This window comes from Oncorhynchus nerka, linkage group LG5, assembly GCF_034236695.1.
Source record: "Oncorhynchus nerka isolate Pitt River linkage group LG5, Oner_Uvic_2.0, whole genome shotgun sequence".
Lineage (NCBI taxonomy): Eukaryota > Metazoa > Chordata > Actinopteri > Salmoniformes > Salmonidae > Oncorhynchus > Oncorhynchus nerka.
In genome coordinates, this window is record NC_088400.1 from 59,980,054 (window position 1) to 60,000,612 (window position 20,559).

The following is a 20,559-nucleotide window of genomic DNA, read 5'->3' on the forward strand; positions in this document are numbered from 1 at the left end:
TCTTACATAGAAAATCGACAAAATAGTTGATCCTTTCAAAAATACATTTTTTGATAGCAATTTTTTTGTGGGTAGATCAATTTGATGCATTTTGCTATTTCAGACAATATGACTTCATTTTAGATGCTCAGGGTCCGAAATGATTAACATCCTTGAAAAAGATGAACAATAATGACTGTATGAAATAAATAATAAAAATACTGAGCTAAACTGTATTCAAAAAAAGGGAAATTATATTATTTTATACTAACACAATTGCTCAGAGAAAGAGATGTTGTTTAACAAGGAGTATTTTTTTCACTCAAAAAGCTAGGTGTAAAAATGACTAACTCCCCTAAAGATTCCTATAAATAAAGTAATCAAAAGTTTAGTATTTGGTCCCATATTCCTAGCACGCAATGACTACTTCAAGCTTGTGACTCTACAAATGTATTGAATGCATTTGCTGTTCATTTTGGTTGTGTTTCAGAAAATGTCATGCCCAAGGTCCTAAACGATATCATAACCACAATCGATACGAGACATTACTGTGCAGCCGTATTCATCGGCCTGGCCAAGGTTTTCGACTCTGTCAATCACCACATTCTTATCGGCAAACTAAACAGCCTTGGTTTCTCAAATCACTACCTCGCCTGGTTCAATAACTACTTCTCTGATAGAGTTCAGTGTGTCAAATCAGAGGGCCTGTTGTCTAGACCTCTGGCAGTCTCTATGGGGATGCCACAGGGCATCTTCTCTTCTCTGTATGCATCAATGATGTCGCTCTTGCTGCTGGTGACTCTCTGATCCAACTCTACGCAGAAAACACCATTCTGTATACTTCTGGCCCTTCTTTGAACACTGTTAACTAACCTCCAGACGAACTTCAATGCCATCTCCTTCCCTTGCCTCCAACTGCTCATAAATGCAAGTAAAACTAAATGCATGCTCTTCAACCGATCGCGGCCCGCACCTTCAAGCCCGTCCAGCATCACTACTCTTGGCGGTTCTGACTTACAATATGTGTACAACTACAAATACCTAGGTGTCTGGTTAGACTGTAAACTCTCCTTCCAGACTCACATCAATCATCTCCAATCCAAAATTAAATCTAGAATCGGCTTCCTATTTCGCAACAAAGCATCCTTCACTCATGCTGCCAAACATACCCTCGTAAAACTGACCATCCTACCGATCCTCGACTTCGGCGATGTAATTTACAAAATAGCCTCCAACACTCTACTCAACAAATTGGATGCAGTCTATCACAGTGCCATCCGTTATGTCACCAAAGCCCCATATACTACCCACCATTGTGACCTGTACGCTCTCGTTGGCTGGCCCTCGCTTCATACTCGTCACCAAACCCACTGGCTCCAGGTCATTTACAAGTCTCTGCTAGGTAAAGCCCCGCCTCATCTCAGCTCACTGGTCACCATATCAGCACCCACCCGTAGCACGTTCTCCAGCAGGTATATATCACTTGTCACCCCCAAAACCAATTGCTCCATTGGCCGCCTTTCCTTCCAGTTCTCTGCTACCAATGACTGGAACAAACTGCAAAAATCACTGAAGCTGGAGACTCATACCTCCCTCACTAGCTTTAAGCACCAGCTGTCAGAGCAGCTCACAGATTACTGCACCTGTACATAGGCCATCTGTAATATAGCCCATCCAACTACCTCATCCCCATACTGTATTTATTTATTTATCTTGCTCCTTTGCACCCCAGTATCTCTACTTGCACATTCATCTTCTGCACATCAATCACGCCAGTGTTTAATTTGTATATTGTAATTACTTCGCCACCATGGCCTATTTATTGCCTTACCTCCCTTATCTTACCTCATTTTCACACACTGTATATAGATTTTTTCTACTGTATTGTTGACTGTATGCTTGTTTATTCCATGTGTAACTCTGTGTTGTTGTATGTGTCGAGCTGCTTTGCTTTATTCTTGGCCAGGTCTGTTGTAAATAAGAACTTGTTCTCAACTAGCCTGCTTGGTTAAATAAAGGATGAAATAAAAGTTTTAAAATGTAAAAACAGATTTATATGGTAGTTAACGTTTTGTGTCATTTTTTAGTCATTTATATTGTAAATGAGAATAGAACATGTTTCTAAACAATTCTACATTAATGTGGATGCTAACATGATTACGGATAATCATGAATGAATCATCAATAATGATGAGTGAGAAAGTTACAGAGGGTCAAAGATCATACCACCAGGACCCACGGGACATGCACCAGCGCGTCAATGCTTTTGGTACATTTTTTTATAGAATTTTACAGTTTTCTTCATGAACACAAATTCTTCCTACCTATCACAGTGGTACATTTTTGCAACTTTTCATCAAAATTGTTCTACAAACTTGAAGTAAAAAAAATAAAAACTAACCCATAATTAGAGGCTTATGCTTGGGTCTCACAGGGTTAACCCTATCCCAAGCCTTAACCCTTACCTTAACCAGTCTGAATTAATATCTAAACACAGCTGTCGAGTTTTAACGTTTGTCCCCCCTGTGCAAAAGTTGAATACTGAAGTGAGACCGTAAGATATTGTTGGTTGTTGAGTAGAGGATACAGAATGTTGTAACAGACCTAGACTGTATATCAACTTCTCCGATATTGCCAATTCACATTCTGCTTTATTATTAATGTGTCTGTCTTGCTTGTGTATCTTGTCTCAGTATTCGTTTGTGTGCCATCTCGTTCTCAGCATCTTTACGTGTGTCAACCTTCTCGTCGTCTCCCTCAGTTCTCCGTTTCTCCCGTTTTATTTTCCCAAGCTGTTTCTGTCTGATATAAACTCGGTGATTTTGTTTACGGAGAAAGGCAAGCAATTTGGAGCTATTTAGTGTCACTTAATGGACTCCAGGCCTTCATGTGTACACCATATGGGAAAGTTGCAGGATCCATGTGAGTTTGTGCCATTAGTTTTGTTGACATCAAATGTATACACAATCATTTATATCACTATATGTTCATGATAAACGTAACGTTTCTCCTGACACTACTCTGCCAGTTGTGCCAAATGCAACCCATAATGCTGCATAACACACTGTACATGATAACACTTGTCAATGCTTGTGTTGTCTGTGGTCAGTCCCTTGGCCTAGACCCTTGAGACACAAAGTCATCTGCATGGCCAGTCGTAGATGGAAGCAAGGCTGTAGGCGAAGGGTCATGACAGTGTAACAGTAGGACTCGATTACTCCAGGGCGTGGAGGAACAAGTTGTACTGGGGCTGAGTAAAAGTGATGAGTTGTGGCCAAGCCAGGAGCTGTGCCATTGGGGAGGGGAGGAAGACAGAGGACAGTCAAAAGGTCTTTGCTTAGCTACTACAAGTTTATCATCATTCTGCATTGTTAGATCAGAGCTTCCTCTATGACCCAGATCTCTGATGATATTTTGAACCATTTCCTCTCTCTGTACGTTTCCGTGAAATGGACATTTTATCTCCCAAACGGAAAGGGTGTAGCCACAATGACCTAGCCCTTTCACAGAGGCCCACTGCCACCACTGAAAATATGGCAATCAAAGGACAGTAATTCCCCGTCAATCGTTAGGCAGCTCCGCCTAATATTAGTACACGTTTAATGATCCTTAATGTTTTCTTTCATGAGCAAAGCTTAAAATTCAAATCAATACTGTATGAATTTTTTTATGGTGTGGTGCAAAGGGCTCCGGTAGTAGTGACCTACATCCGAGCTTCGTCTACCCTTACAAGGAGGGGCTACCTGGACTTAAGAAAAGCTAATGTTTGCATTCCGTTGCTTAATTGTTACTGGAGTCAAATTGGGAAACTATAAAGGATTCTCAACACTGAGAACAGTGTTCTACAGTAGGTCAAAATGTGTTTATATTACAATTGCAGTGCCTACATGTGGTATTGCGTTGTCACTGCATCATGAATTATCTCCATGTTATAACCAAGAACCCCAAAGCCTCAGAGCAAGTCTATAATCATGCACCCAGGTACCCATTCTAGTTTTGCGGGGGGGCTGCATTTTTTTGGACTCACCTAGGGCGGCAGAACGGTAACCGGTCCTTGCATTCTTACATGATTGTGAGTCCTCTGGTTTGCTCTTGTGTGCAATGTGCAATGCCCTTTAAGCGCAGAAGATCCGTGAGAAATGCATGTATACCACCATGACAGTATTCAGTGTACAAATTGGGAGATTCACTGACCTTAATATGAATGCATCTGTCTGTCGCAATGCACACATAATATAGAAGTAAGGCAGAAAGACACTGTAGTGTAGAATAAATGAAAAAACTGGTTCATATCTCTGAAAAACAAAAAGCCAGTGCTTCAGTTAAGCTGGATCTTGCCGGAATAGGATCCAGCACCTCTCAGTTTTGCAAGGATCCGTTAGCCTACCTCTCGTGGCACGGCCATTTCTTTGCAATACACACTGAACATAATAGTCCGTGCTTAATTTGGCCCAGATCCTGCCGGAATAGGATCTGGCACCTTTCAGTTTTGCCAGTATGCGGTATCCTACCGATTCTGGTATGAAACATTATTTACACCGTTCGCAATGTAAAGATTCAAATAAAAGAGACCTTTTTTAGGGGCAGATAATTATAGCCTGGTAATTGTAAACGTTGCTGTGAAGAAAGAGAGAAAGAGAAGTACTCTTGAATCACTCACAGAACTAGAATGATATTCATTTTCTATGATCTCTCCCCGTCTCTCTTGCTCTGACGGACATGAGCCTGCAACTATCGCCTCTCCAGCGTTGCACTTCGTCATTTACTTCCTTTTAGAAGCCACGGGACGGGTGCTGGAGGTGCTGCAGCACCCCTGAGAAATTGTAATTAATACATTTGCCAACGAATAGAATTACTGCTGTCTGTCTGTCTGTTCAAAAATAAATGAAATCATTCAGAATACTACACTAGGAATACGTCTATTATTTAGCCACAGAAGATCAATAGCTTATTTAAAATAAATAGCATATGAGTGGATTGTGTGTAGCCCTATCACAAGGATTGGCCTCAGGAAAGCTCTGCAAATCTGTCAGCGAATAGAATGCAGCCAAAACAGACCTTTCGCAATATTTCAAATACAATCGCAGGAGAGCATATGTTTTGTAAAGCAAATGGTTCCTGCTGAAAAGAGAATCTGTCTGTGGTATAGCAACATATTTTGTCAACTTACAAATAGGCCTGTTGAGTAAACAGCATTGTTTACAAAGTAAAACAATAGAGAGATAGGCTGTTGACATCAGATCATTGTCCATGACCGGTGAGTGAGCTGTGGCTCATTGGGTGAGTCAGTGAAACTGGAAAGCTTTTTTAGGATTATAATTTCGTCCTCATATTGTACAATAAGGCTGTGATATTTTTCCCACTAATTGGTCATCAGATCTTTTTCAGAGCTGATCTGATTGGTCAAAGACCAATTAGTGAAAAAAAAAAGATCAGATTTGGGCTGCCTGTATAAACGCAGCTTTTGTGTGTCTCCACACACCTACTGCCTAGGTTTTGGATGGATTCAAGACAAGGTCGTTTTTTATTAATCTCAGATTATCAGTTTGTCCGTGTCAAAGTAGTCTGTAATGTCTATAACTTGTGCGATATTAAAAAATATTCTGCTAAAGTCACCAGTCACTTAAAATGACATGCATGAAATGCACACATTTTTCCCGGACCAGGGACTACAAAAAATGTCCCCATTTGTGCAACTTCTGCAAGTGCCTCTACTCTACTGCTCTACTAGGCAAATACGATGATGTGCATGCAATGCTTTATTATAAAACCTTTTTTATAATGTATTCCGGTACCTCAGAGCCCCCCAGGTCAACCCCCTCTCGCACTCACTTTTTGTTTCAGAACCTCCAGATTTACAAATTAAGCACTGATAATAGTTACAATTTGGACTTCATGTGTTACTTCTGTAATCAGAACACTTTTCTAGACCCCTTAATTAACATACACACGAGAGATGGACCTGATTGCAAAAGATGCCAAACTGAAAATCAGTGATCACACATGGCCTTCTCACAAATCAAACTCCGGTCTTAATTTGTCCTGCAGAGATGGGGTAATACCCTGCCATCTCCCAGTGGGCCCTTCCTAACAGCATCTAACACGACCTACCAGTCACACTCAATTAAACCAACCCCCACCAAACGGAGCGATTACCACTGTTTAACCTCAACCTTCTGTAGGCAGCCATCTTCCCCATCATTAATGAGCCCCTATTTTCACACTGCCTGCACAGGAGAGATGCAGAGAAACCCTCTTGGCATTTTGGGGGTACTTGTACTAATTGTATGATTAGGACGCTCCGCTAATGATGAAACAAAAAGATGATAACATCATTTTTGTTGGAAATCTAGGCTACATAGTTCGTGAGCATTATAGTGCACTCAAAACAAAATATAGTAGCTGTATTTCTTCACCACATCATTGCACTTACAAAGTCATACCTATGATTACGAGTGCACAATAAGGCATCTCACTTTCGCTCTCTTTTCACATCACACATATCTTTCCGCAGCTCCTCACCTCTCGCTTTTAATTCTTTACCCGATCACACAGATTATCCACAGCAGTTCTGATTCCTGCCCTCCTCAAAACAACATGTCCACCAGCAAAGAATAGCGACCAGGTTCATGCATACAATCAAAAAGTCATCCCTTACCTTGAGTTTCTCGTAACGGTCGCTCAAGGCCGCCACCTGGTGGTCTCGGTGTCTTCCTACCAGTTTGCACAGAGAGCAGATGAGCTGTTCGTCAGTGACGCAATACATGTTCACTTTCTCCTCCTCGTGCTCCAGGCACTGTAGCCCCCGCAGGTGGCAGTCCGACATGGGCTCGATCAGACGGTGGCCCGTGAAGGGCTTCTTGTTGGGGTGTGTGGCGCGCAGGCACTCGTCGCAGTATGACACCTCGCACGTCACACACGTCTTGACGGCATCCTGCGGCGGGTCCTGCTCGCAGAACTGGCACTGCACGTGGCTGAGCGGGGTCCCGGGGCTGGTCATGGCGGTGGAGGCGGGGACCAGGGCCAGGGCGAATCGCCCGGCGTCCTCGCTAGGGGAGTTGGGCCCGCTGTGGGGCAGCAGGGCCAGGGGGCCAGAGGAGGCGGCCCTCTGGACGCGGTCGATGATGTTCTGGAGGGTGACGTTGCGTTTCAGTCCTTCTAGGCCACGCTGCGGACTGAGAGAGATGACATAGCGGCAGGTGGGGCACTGGAAGGCTCCGATGGACTGGACGGGCTCGTTGGAGGCACAGTGGGATACCAGGATGCGATGGGCGCAGCCGAAGCACAGGCTGTGGGCACAGGGCAGGAGCAGTGGGTCCTCAAAGAGCTCGAGGCAGATTGGGCAAGTCAGCTCCGACTCCAGCGCTTCCATCCTCTCAAGCGGAACTCAGGCGCGGTGTCAGCGAAATCCAGGGTAACTGCTCAGCTATCTGGAGAGGTGGACAGAAAGAGTTTGGGGTGAAATGAACCATTCACATAAATACACGTGAATGATTATCTGAAGTTGACTGATCATTTCCATTGTCATCCGATTCCGTACTTCAATGAAAATGAATTCAACAAATAGGTATTGACCTGTCAGAGCTTGTAGTGTTTACAATATCCACAGCATATGGGTGATGCTAAAAAAGTTGAGGTCATAGAAATAACAAAGCAAAAGTCTCTTCTGTTATTTTATGTTTCCTTTATTTATGTGTCTTAATTGTCTAACGTTAATAAACAGAGGACAGGAGTACAATTTATGTTAAACGTCTGTCTCGGTAACGGCAAGCTTTAACACACTGACTGATGGTGATTCAGAGCCCTTGTCAAAACCAATTAAGGAGGGATGTTTTTTACTTCTACCTGAAAACCTGGTTATTGTCTGAGGTGGCGGATGCCAATACTCTCCCGACGCCATGCCCTTCTCTCAGTCCTGCGGCAGTGAGAATGTACCCTCAGACATCAGGTTGGCCCGAGTACAGCAAGGGGCAAATGATTTTCAATAAACTGATGCTGAGCAGAGCACAGGAAACAGGACCTGTCTACCAGGAAATGTAATGATTTTACAGCTACCCAAAACCATTATGTGATTTTACTTGACCATGGTAATGCTGACCTGATGTAATAGAACGGTTCAATTTGAACCCTTCTTCAAAGTCTAATGTCAATAACCCTTCAACGCTAGAGAATAATCCTTCCTCTAATAACGCCGTTTTTCCGGGGATGTCCCCGAGTGCAGCATTTTCAACAGATGTCACTGTTTCCTGTACTTGTGTGTCCAGCGAATACGGTACTCTACATCTCTCTGACCTAGTTCCAAGTGGGACTAGACTGCAAAGCAACGCCACTCCCCTACCCCTCTGGAACTGTGACAGACACAAGTCTTCTTATTTAGTATGGAATCATTGCTGAATTCCTTTGATTGGGGACAGTGAGTTCTCTGAATGTCAACTGCAGAATGCGTCAACCTCCGGGCATCGGACAGAAGCTGTAGTGACCAAACACATTCATTGTTAAGGATCATACAATGTGTAATAAGTCGTACGTTTTAAACACGTACACCAAACTTGCCTACCAATGATTGAGCTGATACAGAACTGAATAAATCAAGGGTAGTAACAATGACTTGGCTATCGCAGAGACAACTGCAGTGACCCAATCGTTTCCCTGAACTCGGGTGACGAGATCGGTCCCTTGACTTCGGTGTATGGTATTGAAGTATGCGACGGCATGTCAAAGTGTCTGCCCTCAGCCTACTAACACCAGATAAACCGCAAAACCGCTGAATATATTCCCCTGGTAAAAGTCCAAAGCAAGTAAGAACTTTAACAAATGCAATGCTAGTCACTTTACTAATGATTCCATATTTTACGTTGCTCATCTCATATGTATTCTTTTCTACTCTACTGTATCTTAGTCTATGCCACTCTGAAATTGCTTGTCTATATATTTATATATTCTTAATTCCATTCCTTTAGTTCGATTTGTGTGTATATGTTGTGAAACTGTTAGGTATTACTTGTTAGATATTACTGCACTAGAAACACAAGCACTTCTCTACACCCGCAATAACATCTGCTGAACATGTGTATGTGACCAATATAATTAGATTTGATATGAAGTGGAGGCCCCGTCAGTCTTTGCCATGGTCTTTTCCCTTCCTTAGCACGCTGATCCCCTCTTAGCCTACCCACTCAGTAACCACCGATGGCTCTCGCTCCCGTGCACTCAGCATAGCAGACATCTCTGCTGAGGAGGAGGACCCGAGCCACAGAAGCTGAAGAGCCCGAATCAGAAACACAGGCAGCAGGGAGCTCAGAGGACAGAGCCCTGCTGCCTGTGAGCTCAGAGGACAGAGCCCTGAGCATGGAGACACAGCGGGGTGGAACACCAGTCCACAGCAGGCATCGCTCTGCTGTTTGCTTATCCCTTATCCTCCTCATGCACACACTGAATACACAGAGTCGTTTAGTGTAGCTGCCGACCGGTGTTTCACAGGAGCCACAGAGGCACAACAGGGAAGGACAGAGTTGTCTGGGTAATTCCAGGAAAGTTAGCGAGAGAGAGCGGTTCACTAGAGCGGTTAGCTCTGTGGACAGATCCCACTTCACAGAGAAAAAAAGTGACACTGCAATCTATCGGACCTCACAGTGGAGGTGCGGGAGGGATGGAGGGAGAGAAGAGAAGAGAAGAGAGGGGCAGAGAGGGGGTGTGGGAGAGGGTATTGTCTTCTCTCTCCCTTCAGGGATAGGTGTCAGAAGAATAACCAATGTTACACGCGTGTCATTAAAATACGGTGTGAATTTCAGATCTGAGGAAAGCACATTGTGTACACTGAGGGGTACACGTACAGATATGTAAAACAATATTTGCGTAAGGTTCTATGACATGTAATGGGTTTAGACACTAGTCCTGGACTCTTCTTCCTATTGACCTCTGTGAAAAATAGACTGTGATGACCTTCCCAAATGGCCTAACAAGGGTTAGTAGTTGAACTGAGTCTGAACCTTTAAGATCAATAAAATACTGTGTGGAGTTATGTTAGTGTGCTGATATGCCTGATAGAGTCACAAGTAGAATTACAATACTCTCCATTTAGTAACGTTCAAGGCAATAACACTTTCTGTTGTAACTAAAATGGTGCCTCAGGCAGGTTTGGGTTGAGAAAGTTAAATGTTGCTTGTTTGGCAATTGCAGCCAGGTTGGGACAGGTACAACCAATGAAGAAGAGGCTACAATATCTTCATACCGTACTGACGCAGGGCACGTGCCCAGGGGCCCTGACCTCCAGGGGTCCCCCTTTGATTTTGTTTTGCACTCTCACTCTAATATAATATTAACATGGCATAATGTGTAGAATTGCATGAAATTAGCTGTAAAACTGCAAACATTTAAAAAAAAAAAATATATATATATATACACATCTCTTCCCCATGGCAAAATTTGAAGAATTGCATGAAATGTGTTATGGAATTGCAACATATTCTTTCTGCCCCATGGCGTAATGTGTATAGTTGCATGAAATTAGCTGCAAAACTGCAAAAAATATATATCTCTTCCCCATGGCAAAATTTGTAGAATTGCATGCAATGTGTTATGAAATGGCAACACATTCTTTCTGCCCCCATGGCATAATGTGTCAAATTGCAGAAAAATTGCTTTAAAAAAAAAAAATTCTCTATGCCCATGGCAAAACGTGTAATATTGCAGGAAATTACCTTTAAAACCCCCCAAAATATCTCTTCTTTCAAGAGGGGGAGGCACTGAAATATTTTCCTCAGTTAAGGCCCTCAAAAGGTGGCAAGTTTTCATGAGCTTGGGTCCCAGGATAACATTGAATTTCTCATTTAGGGCCCAGGCTGAAAAAGTTGAACAACCCCTGATTTAGAGCACTGTGCATATCCCATTTGGTCTCTCTGGATATCTTGTCTGTGTGTGGAGGTACTGGTTGTATCTTTAATTCAACTCGGTTACTAGAGGTTGTGGCTTTTTCACTATCTTTGATCTGTAACAATTGAAACAGATCATTTTTCTCTCCGGTTTCTAAAAACAGTCACTTTGTGAAGAGTGGATGAGAGATGAAAGAGCGAGACAATACGCAGTATAAGGGTGCAAAGAGCAGATGCTCTGAGACAAAAAAGGGAAAGTATTTGATTGGTTAACGCCTTCAAGCTACAGTATATTGAAATTGGGTGTAAAAATAGCCCTTATGCTCTCATAATAAGCTCGTGTCTCCTACTGAATGTGTGTAGCTGGGGTAGCCAAACAAAACACCCCTTATTCAATAATATGTGGAGAGAGATTCCCTTTCAGTTCGGTACAATGGGACGAACGAAAAAGGGAGATCCCATACAATGGATGCCATTTTATAATCCCACGCTTGTTGTCCCAGAACAGCTGAAACTTAAAATAGAATAAACAAATAAATGAATTAACCAGCAGAAAGCTGCTGTAACAAAATGGAGGGGAATATTGTCCATCCGGTGGCTTGACGTGAGCGACTGTGGCATCTCACTGAACGCAATGTTCAAAGTAGGTCAAAGGCATTGACCTAGCTAATGTAATCAGTGTGCGGATGCGTATGCACTTTCATTTCCAAATGAACCGAGATGGGTGAAAAACAAGAGGAGATGCACAATGTGTTTTGGGGCAAGAGAATGAACAATTTATAGGTAGTGTAAATACAAACGTGACTTGTCCCCATCTCGCCCAACTTTTGGGGATTAGATGTGAGATACATACTTCAAATAGCAGGGTTTCTTTTGCCATTGTTAATGGGGAAAAAATTGTTGCATTATTTTGGGGTTGAAAAAAAGGGACCAAAAAAATACAAATTAATAACTAGAGTTTTATAATCCTTATACGGTATATAATAAGAATCAAAGCTCACATGTCCATAGTTCATATATCAGGACATAATCTATAGTTTCCAAACCAGGGACAAAAATTGAAAAAAATTGTTCTAGCTACCTAGGACTTTTGAAAAAAAAAGCTTTTTTTTTACTTTTAACTTCGGACCCTAAAGTTTCTTCCAGGAGCTGACCCCCCCCCCCACCCCACCCCTTTACAATGTACCTGAAGTTATAGATGTTCTTTTGTGTATGAAATTGACACCACCCTTTGAGCCATAGCATAACATTTGTTGCATGGTCTTCATGCCCTTGATGTCAGCTTTTATTGTCAATGTGTACTGTAGGCATATTTCCAATGTCATTGTTGAGAGTGTGAAAATATCCACTACTAAATGGCTATTGGACCCCCTGGTCTTGGCATGAAAACAGATTTGTCACAGCTACAGTTCCATAGCCCCTCCACTGTTATGACACCAGTTCTAATATAGAGTGTATTGTTACCCAGTGTCTCTCTCCCCTTCTCCCCGTGACCGTTGCATGCAGTGCCCCCCTAATCACCTCTAATGACCGCCCCAGACCGTACGTCAGACTCATTAGTGTTAGCATTTAGCCTTTCGCCCGCCCCCTCACTTTTGGCCTGCCTGTCTTTGTTTCGGCCCGAGACATCCTGCCTGTTTATCCATAATCCGCTCCTGCCACTGTGTCTGTGACCAATCAGAGACTTTCATGTTGAGGATCGGGTCGGTCACGACTAATGGGATTGGACGCTGTATTTGAGACTAAGGTGTGAGCCAGGCGATTAGAGGGGGACCCGGAACCTTGAACTGGCACATCTGACTCAGGGGGGTCTCTCTGGCTATGATCCTCATCTCACTCCCCCCTCCTGACTGACCCAGACATGGAATAATAATAAAAACATTTATTAAAAACTAAATTTGTGTTGGGGACAGATTGGGAAAGAATGTGTTCATATACAAATCCGGCTTTAAACTTCTTCACAACAGTATCTCGGACCTGCCTGGTGTGTTCCTTGTTCTTCATGATGCTCTCTGCGCTTTTAACGGACCTCTGAGACTATCACAGTGCAGGTGCATTTATACGGAGACTTGATTACACACAGGTGGATTGTATTTATCATCATTAGTCATTTAGGTTAACATTGGATCATTCAGAGATCCTCACTGAACTTCTGGAGAGAGTTTGCTGCACTGAAAGTAAAGGGGCTGAATAATTTTGCACGCCCAATTTTTCAGTTTTTGATTTGTTAAAACAGTTTGAAATATCCAATAAATGTTGTTCCACTTCATGATTGTGTCCCACTTGTTGTTTATTCTTCACAAAAAAATACAGTTTTATATCTTTGTTTGAAGCCTGAAATGTGGCAAAAGGTCGCAAAGTTCAAGGGGGCCGAATACTTTCGCAAGGCACTGTAATAGTGTTTATAAAGCTGACAGGCCCAGATGGAAAAGTTTCCATGATGCGCGTGTGTGTGTGTGCGTGCAAGCAGGCATATGTGTGTGTGTGTGTGTGTGTGTGTGTGTGTGTGTGTGTGTGTGTGTGTGTGTGCAAGCAGGCATATGGGTGTGTGCGTTGCCTGCATGCTTACGTGTGAGTGCATGTTTGCACAGCAAGTCAGCATAAAAAATGGCTCTCCTGTGAAGTAGTGACCCACGACATACGCCTAATTTCCTGAATTGAGTCCCATATGTGAGGTTATGAGTTTTTGTAGAAAGTGGGAGTCTGTCCAGTTTACGGTGGAGGCATCTTATATGACCTGTGCGATGTGAACATTACATAACTCCTTCATCTATAATGCACCATACTGTATAGGGTCGTTCCCCTCTACCTCGCTCCACTCCCTTACAAGACAGATGACGAGAGAGAGATCTATGCAAGCAACAATGCAAGTGTGTGTGCATGTTTTCATGTTTTCAGTGTCTGCCTTTCAGAACAGCTGAGACTGTTGATGTGATTTTGTGATACTCTTCAAGGCCCAGTTTTTGTTTCCACAGACGTGGCTAAGTGTCAGTCAGTGACAGGGGAGGAGAGAGGGGTCAGGGGTGACATATGCCTCTCCACTCATCAGCCAGTTCTGGCAGAGTCAAAGGCCCACTGCCGGAGTGGAGAGAGTGGGAAAACTTTACCTGGCGCCTGTGGAATGTAATATGGAGCTAGGAAGCTTACGGTACTGAGTTTAACAGTCTTAGAGGTCAGAGGTGGGAATGTAATAAAGGTGTGTGTGTGTGTGTGGGTGCACTCTTTTGTGTGAGTGTGTGCGGCCGCGCCTGTGTGTGTGTGCATGTGCGTGTTCGTGTGTGCATGTGTCCTTCCGTGTGTTTGTGTGGTTGTGCGCCTATTTGTGTGTGCACCTGTGTGTGTGTGTGTGTGTGTGTGTGCACCTGTGTGTGTGTGTGTGTGTGTGTGTGTGTGTGTGTGTGTGTGTGTGTGTGTGTGTGTGTGTGTGTGTGTGTGTGTGTGTGTGTGTGTGTGTGTGTGTGGTGGTCTTATCTCTGACACACATCGTCAAGTCATACTGATACCCATTTCTACCAGCAGAAGGTGTCGCTATAGACTGCAGACACGTGGGATTGGGGGCCTTCGTCCTGACATGTCAGTAAGACCACGGGTCATTGGTTGGTCCATCAGTCACACTCCAAGAGGCTGACCCCAGGTTAACCTTGGCATGCTTGAACTGACCTGGTAAACAGTCATATAAGGTCATAACAGAATACATAACACCTTACACATGGATCAACTTAGAAACTCTATGAACCCACTATGGGAGGTGTTTAAGCAGCCTATGTGCAGTGATTTCTATTTATGTTTCACACTTCAAATACTACACCTTTTCTGTAGTAAAAGACGTAAGCTGACACACACCCCGAAAATGTTTTGTAGAAGTGCTGAGTAACGGAGAGTAAACTATAAAAAGAAAGAAAGTTGCACACTAATTATTCTCCCAAATATGTGATGGGTGTAGCAACCAACGTTTTAGCACGCAGTGCCTTATTCTTCGGGGTTTTCTGTGCAATGTACCATACACAAGCCTGTCTATTATCTTGCCTGTTTTAATACTGTTGTTTGTTCATTCTTGTGATATGAATGTGAGAACTCCGTTTAATTTTTCAATTTACACACGAAAATGACCATCAAAGTGACTTTGTAAGACGTTTCAAAAAAGAACGCTCTCTGGTGGCAACAATGCAGACGTGCAGAAAGACACATCGTTATACATTTGAGAATCTGCTTCGCTGGATCTTGAGAGAGACGGCTCTCATCATCCCGCATTCCATCATTTCCCCCAAAATGGCAACCGTCACACTTTTCCTATTTCAATTGTTCTCGCTCTACTTTGCCGAATGACTATGGCTGATCTCTGGAAACTGAAAAACTGCATTCCGGTCCACACGACTTCCTTGATCGAAGAGGCAGAGCCAACATCCCAAACAAGTCTCTCATTGTCAAAGGCTCAGTGCAGAAGTTACCATGGAAATATTGTTCAATCTATTGGACCAAATAATCAAAGAACGCATAAGCATTGGCGCAGAAGAGAAAAAAAAACTGTGTGTGGCTCATTTCCTGCCGGTAGATACCCAGATTGCAATTAGCAAACAGCACAACTGTACTAAACTGAAAACTACAAACGCCTCTGCCACTACAAACGCAAAGATAACAGCTAAGTCACCACCCATCTAATTACCTTATATCAACAAGGCACACAACATGACCAGAAATACATCAAAGACACAGGAAAGCAGAGACAAACAGACAATGCTGTTGTTGCTATATTTATGCCCAGTGACAAACACAGAGCAAGTCACAGTGACTCATTCCCACAGTCTGTCATGTCCTGTGGCAGGTCAAAGTGGCCCCACGAGAGCTTATCAGACTATGGTCCTCAAGCACTCGTCTCCACTGACCAAGTCGACTGTGGACCGCTTTATAACAGGTTAACAAAGCATCAACCATATCTTGAAATCACAGCTCTCCCTTCATTATCAAAGACAATAAATGCAAAGCCTGATCCAAGATATGTTTGTGCTGTCCGTCACCCCATATGGTCATTGTCATGCCAAACATGAACAAATAGATCTGGAACCAGGGCAGAGAAGGTTAGAGGGGCATCTCTGTGCCTTTGACCCACAGTACTGTGCTTAGGGACAGGAGTCCTCAGCAGAGCGTTGTCAGACGCGTGCCTGGCTGGAGAGGACATGTCGCTGAATGGGCAGATGTGACCTCTGCTTCCCTCCTACTCTGTGTGATTAGTATCACACCATGTTGACGGCAGTATGCTGAGTGGATTTGGAGGAACTCAGAAATAACATAGCATAAACAAACACAAGTGCACATGTGTGTACACACACATGCAGGTACACACACACACACACACACACACACACACACACACACACACACACACACACACACACACACACACACACACACACACACACGCCATCCTTCCAATTGCCACCCCACCCATGCCCCCCCCCTCCCCCATAGTCAGTGTGTCAAATTCTCTTCAATAAAAAGCCTAAGAGTTCAGGTTTCTCACACCACACTAACTTTGTGAACACCCCATCGATATCTCTCACCCACTCGTGTAAAGTCTGCCAAGAGGACAAAAGCTCGTCTGCGTCCCACAATTAGGTCGCATGAAAACGATTGTGGAAGCGAACAGAGGCATCACTCCCTGCGCTGATACAATCACGTCAAGCACCCTTAGGAGTCCCACTGTATTCCAGCTTTCAAAAAGATTTAACATATCACATTCCCCTTCATCTGAATATGCAAGGCGCTATAATAACTACTTATGTTATAACCCCAGACAGAAAACCTGTTCTAGTCTCATAAACACAATAACACTGTTTCTGAAGTAAAGTGTATCACACTCTACAATTCTACAAATGATCGATAGGTTATATTGATACAGTAGAATATTCACTAAATAAACTACCTCTCACAAGTATATGGTGGTAGTCCCATCTGGAAATGTTGCCTATTTAACCTCATGGTCATACGATCATTAGGTCTGTAACTGTAATCCCAGTTATTGATGATAAGAACTCGTCTCTCTCTGTGATACCATCACCACTAGATGTAACGAGCTTTGGAGAGGACTCCTGGTGAGCCCTGCTTTAAGTAACCAGAGACCCCATACCCTCAGGGACCACACAACAACATTTCCACACAATCAATCACAGTCCACCTTACCTGCCACATGGTTAAAATCCCATTGTCCATAAGCAGAGTGAAATAAGAGAGGAAGAAGAAATGAGAGCGCTGAACTGAGCTGCTGAACCGTCAGGTCAGTAGAGGCCCTTCATTCTCCGTTACAACAGATCAGCTGCAGCAGTAGTAGCCCAGCAATACTCCAGTCCGACTGGGGGAACTTTGTGTCAGTGTGCGTCTGTCTCTGGCTGTCACATCGCCTCTCGTGGCATATTTCCTGGCACCCTAAAGCCGCTCCTCTCCCCAGCCCAGTGAGAGCACGCAGGCAGGAGGAGGGAATCTAGCTCACCGCTCCACCTCCCCTTCCCCCTCCCCTCCACTCTGTATTCAAATAGCTTAGTGGGCGGCTCTGCTTTAGATGAGCCAATCGGGAGGTACTATAGCTAGAACAGGGACAGCCCACGCTGTGCAGTCGGTTGGTACAGTACAGTATGCCTGTTGTGGGATTATGGCAGCTGAAATTGAAATGTGTCAATCACCAATCCTGGTTTATAATCTTCTCTTCCTCCTGGTATTGTCCCATTTATACTTTACGCTCGTTGCAATCTTGTCAAAGCTCTCTGTCTCGCTTCGTCTCTCTCTTGGTATCTCTCTTAGTATCTCACTCTCGCGCTCTCTCTTTCTCTTTCTTTCTCTTTCTATGTCTCTCTCTCTCTCTCTCAAACACACACACACACATACATACACACATATACACACACACACACACTTGCAAAAGTGAATTGTAGCATTCTGTTTTCTCTCCCCAAACGAAAGAAGGTTAGATTAAAGATTCTGGCCCCAGTCATTTAGTTCTGGAGACAAGTAAGGGCGTTCGTTCTCCCTCAACTTCTGCATTATATTGAGTGACTCACTGACCTTATCTTGAGTCACATTCCCCATAGTCACTTGAAAAGTTCAAATCTGCCACCTCCCTTCTAGAATCTGTGCATTTCAAAGCAAACGCGTTTGGAAGAAGAATGTAATACGCTTGTATTCATCAGAAAGAGTTGAAGTTTAAGACAAGCCCTGGGCTGAAATCAATGACTCAGGGCGCTTGGCTAGTTAAGCACCCTGACCGTGGCAGTGATTCTGGCTCTTATTTTTAGAGTTGGAACCGGATGAGTAAGGCACAGTTTTAAAAATGTACTTTTGAGAAAGACAAGTAAATCCATTTCCATCTAAGGTTCATTTTAGATAAGAGTTGAGCTTTTAACTGAAAAAGCAAAGTTATTGTATCATCCCAAAATACGCTTTTATATCAGCTAAGCACAGTTGAGGAAACATGATGTATAGTCTGCAGAAATGCAACAACAACCAAAATATTGTACATTTTAAGACGAAGACTATGTAGCAGGTTTGAGCAAGAGAGAGGTTTCTCTAGCTTTGGGAAAAACACTACGCCAGAATAGCCTCAGTAAATAAGTGCTCATCTCCAGAGTAAGCTGATATCCTCCTTTTCCCTCAGAGTAAAAAGAAAATCAAATAAAAGCCCCGTTCTCTTTGCAACCTTTTGAGAGCTGCTGCTGCTTTGGGATGTGCTGTTAGGTGGAGAGGCCTCTTCAGAAAGCACATGAATACCCACAGCACAGACTCTTTCTTTAATTAAGCCCACAATAGACCTCCAGTCACAGAGCCTGGCTGGAAAGCCCCCCGGCTCGGGCTGTAATAACACAATGCATGCCACTCAGCACACAGGCTGGAGCTCAGCGTTCTTCAGCCTCCTCAGTGTTCAAGAGACTCTTATACGAGTCAAGAAGGTCATTTATAACAAGGTTGAGCCTTGCGTCCTCCAATGTCAAGGATTTGATGTGTTATTTATTTGATTGATACTGTGCTTCTATTCTTTTCTCTGTTCTTTCCATCGAATTAGTAGGTGGAAGTAATATCATCAACCTACACAATGTCTGTGGAATCATTAGTGCAAAGTCAGATTGTGCGAAGTAAAAATGCCAGCTCTTTCATCCGGGTGTGGATGATTACTGTGGTTGAAACTGACATCAATTATTAGCACAGGCTGTTATATGGGGTTTCTCTACCTTTCTTTCTAGGATGTGTTTTTGGGAGCCTTGGTTTTAACATGGTGGAATGCTTGGAATGTTCAGGAGATTGCCTCCTTTCTCTAAGTGAGCCCATTAAAGGGATAAGCCTGACCAGGGCTGTTACCAGATTATTTAGAGGGCACTGCCGCTATGGATAACACACACACACACACACACACACACACACACACACACACACTCCCTTCTTATCAACATCTCCCATCTTCCTCCCTTGTCTTAACATCTTTACCACTCACATCTATCTCGACTCCCTCCTGCAATGAACTGGTATGGTCTGACAGGGGTGCTCCTACACATGTTAGTGGTAGTTTAATAAAGCTGAGTGGAAATCTAAAGCTCTCTGCATAGCTTTGTTGACAAAGCACTCACAGAAAAGGGAGGGCACTTTACTAATAAAAGTACACGTCTGCCTCGGGGGGGGGGCATCACGCTCTAAGGCGTCATGGCCTCCAGGCAAATCCCAAACACATTTCTTCACTTGGTGACCTTTGCCCCTTTAACTGAGTTCAGATGGGCCTTTAAGGTTTTTTTAACTCTTTGTGGTGATATATACGGCCAGTGTTTTCATTTGGCTTCACAACACAGGCACCTAGAAAATATTTTTGATCTAATCACCAAGTTCCACAGGTATGCCTGGCTGCGTGGTTCAACAAGACACCGAGAGAAAGGACATGTCTCAGCTGAAAGGACCAGACATTCTCTTTTAGCTGTGCCATGTTGTTCAGGGACTTCCTATGAGTCTGCTGTGGTTGCTAGGCAAAAACTAATAATTGGACACAAACTGAATGAAATGACCGCTCAGGGACGAATGAAGAGGTGACTATAACCAGTGAATAGTGCATTCTCCTTTCTGCCAGGGGACACAAGCCAGTGAGATAGCCTACAAGGGCTGAATGGAAATACACAACATCAATATCTTTTGCATCATGAATTGTGTGTTTTCGTCTTTATGGTTCAGTAGACATCCTGATGCTGAATCAAATCCAGTATTGAACAGTGAAAACAGTTTGCGGCGATGCTGGAAGTGTTGGCAAACACACACACAAAAGCCCCTCGCCCAGCACTGAACTCGTTCTCTGTCACACGGGGGAAATCCAGTTCACACACTCGCATGTGCACAGACACATATGGGTACAAGCAGGCAAGCGCGCACGCACGCACACGCACACACACACGCACGCACGCACGCACACACACACACACAACACTGGCATGTCACAAAACATCACCATTTTATCACAGTGGGAACGGTATTACAAAGAGGCCTTAAACTGTCAAACGCGTCCACTCCACTCTCGCCCTCAACCCACCCATCACTGACACCAGCTAGGCTCCGGCAAGGAACTAACATATCGAGTGAAATAAGGTTTTGGACCCTGTGATGGTGCGATGTACTATAATCCTCTACGTTCTCAATCTAGTGGCATAAATACGGTATATGTTCCATGTATTTACTATGACCAACTCGCATG

At 43.6% G+C, this 20,559-nt stretch overlaps 1 protein-coding gene across 1 annotated transcript in view; it reads right to left on the minus strand.

The window, feature by feature from the left end:
- The window catches only part of LOC115129741 (E3 ubiquitin-protein ligase Midline-1-like), a 35,619-nt gene extending 18,297 nt beyond the window's left edge, over nucleotides 1-17,322 (minus strand). Inside the window, exons 1-2 of the mRNA XM_029660410.2 lie at nucleotides 17,028-17,322; nucleotides 6,638-7,409 (exon numbers count right to left, since the gene is read on the minus strand). Of these exons, the coding sequence (XP_029516270.1) occupies nucleotides 6,638-7,351 (714 nt within the window). The 5' untranslated portion in view covers nucleotides 7,352-7,409; nucleotides 17,028-17,322. The remainder of the gene's footprint in view (nucleotides 1-6,637; nucleotides 7,410-17,027) is intronic.
- Between the last annotated feature and the right edge of the window lie 3,237 nt (nucleotides 17,323-20,559).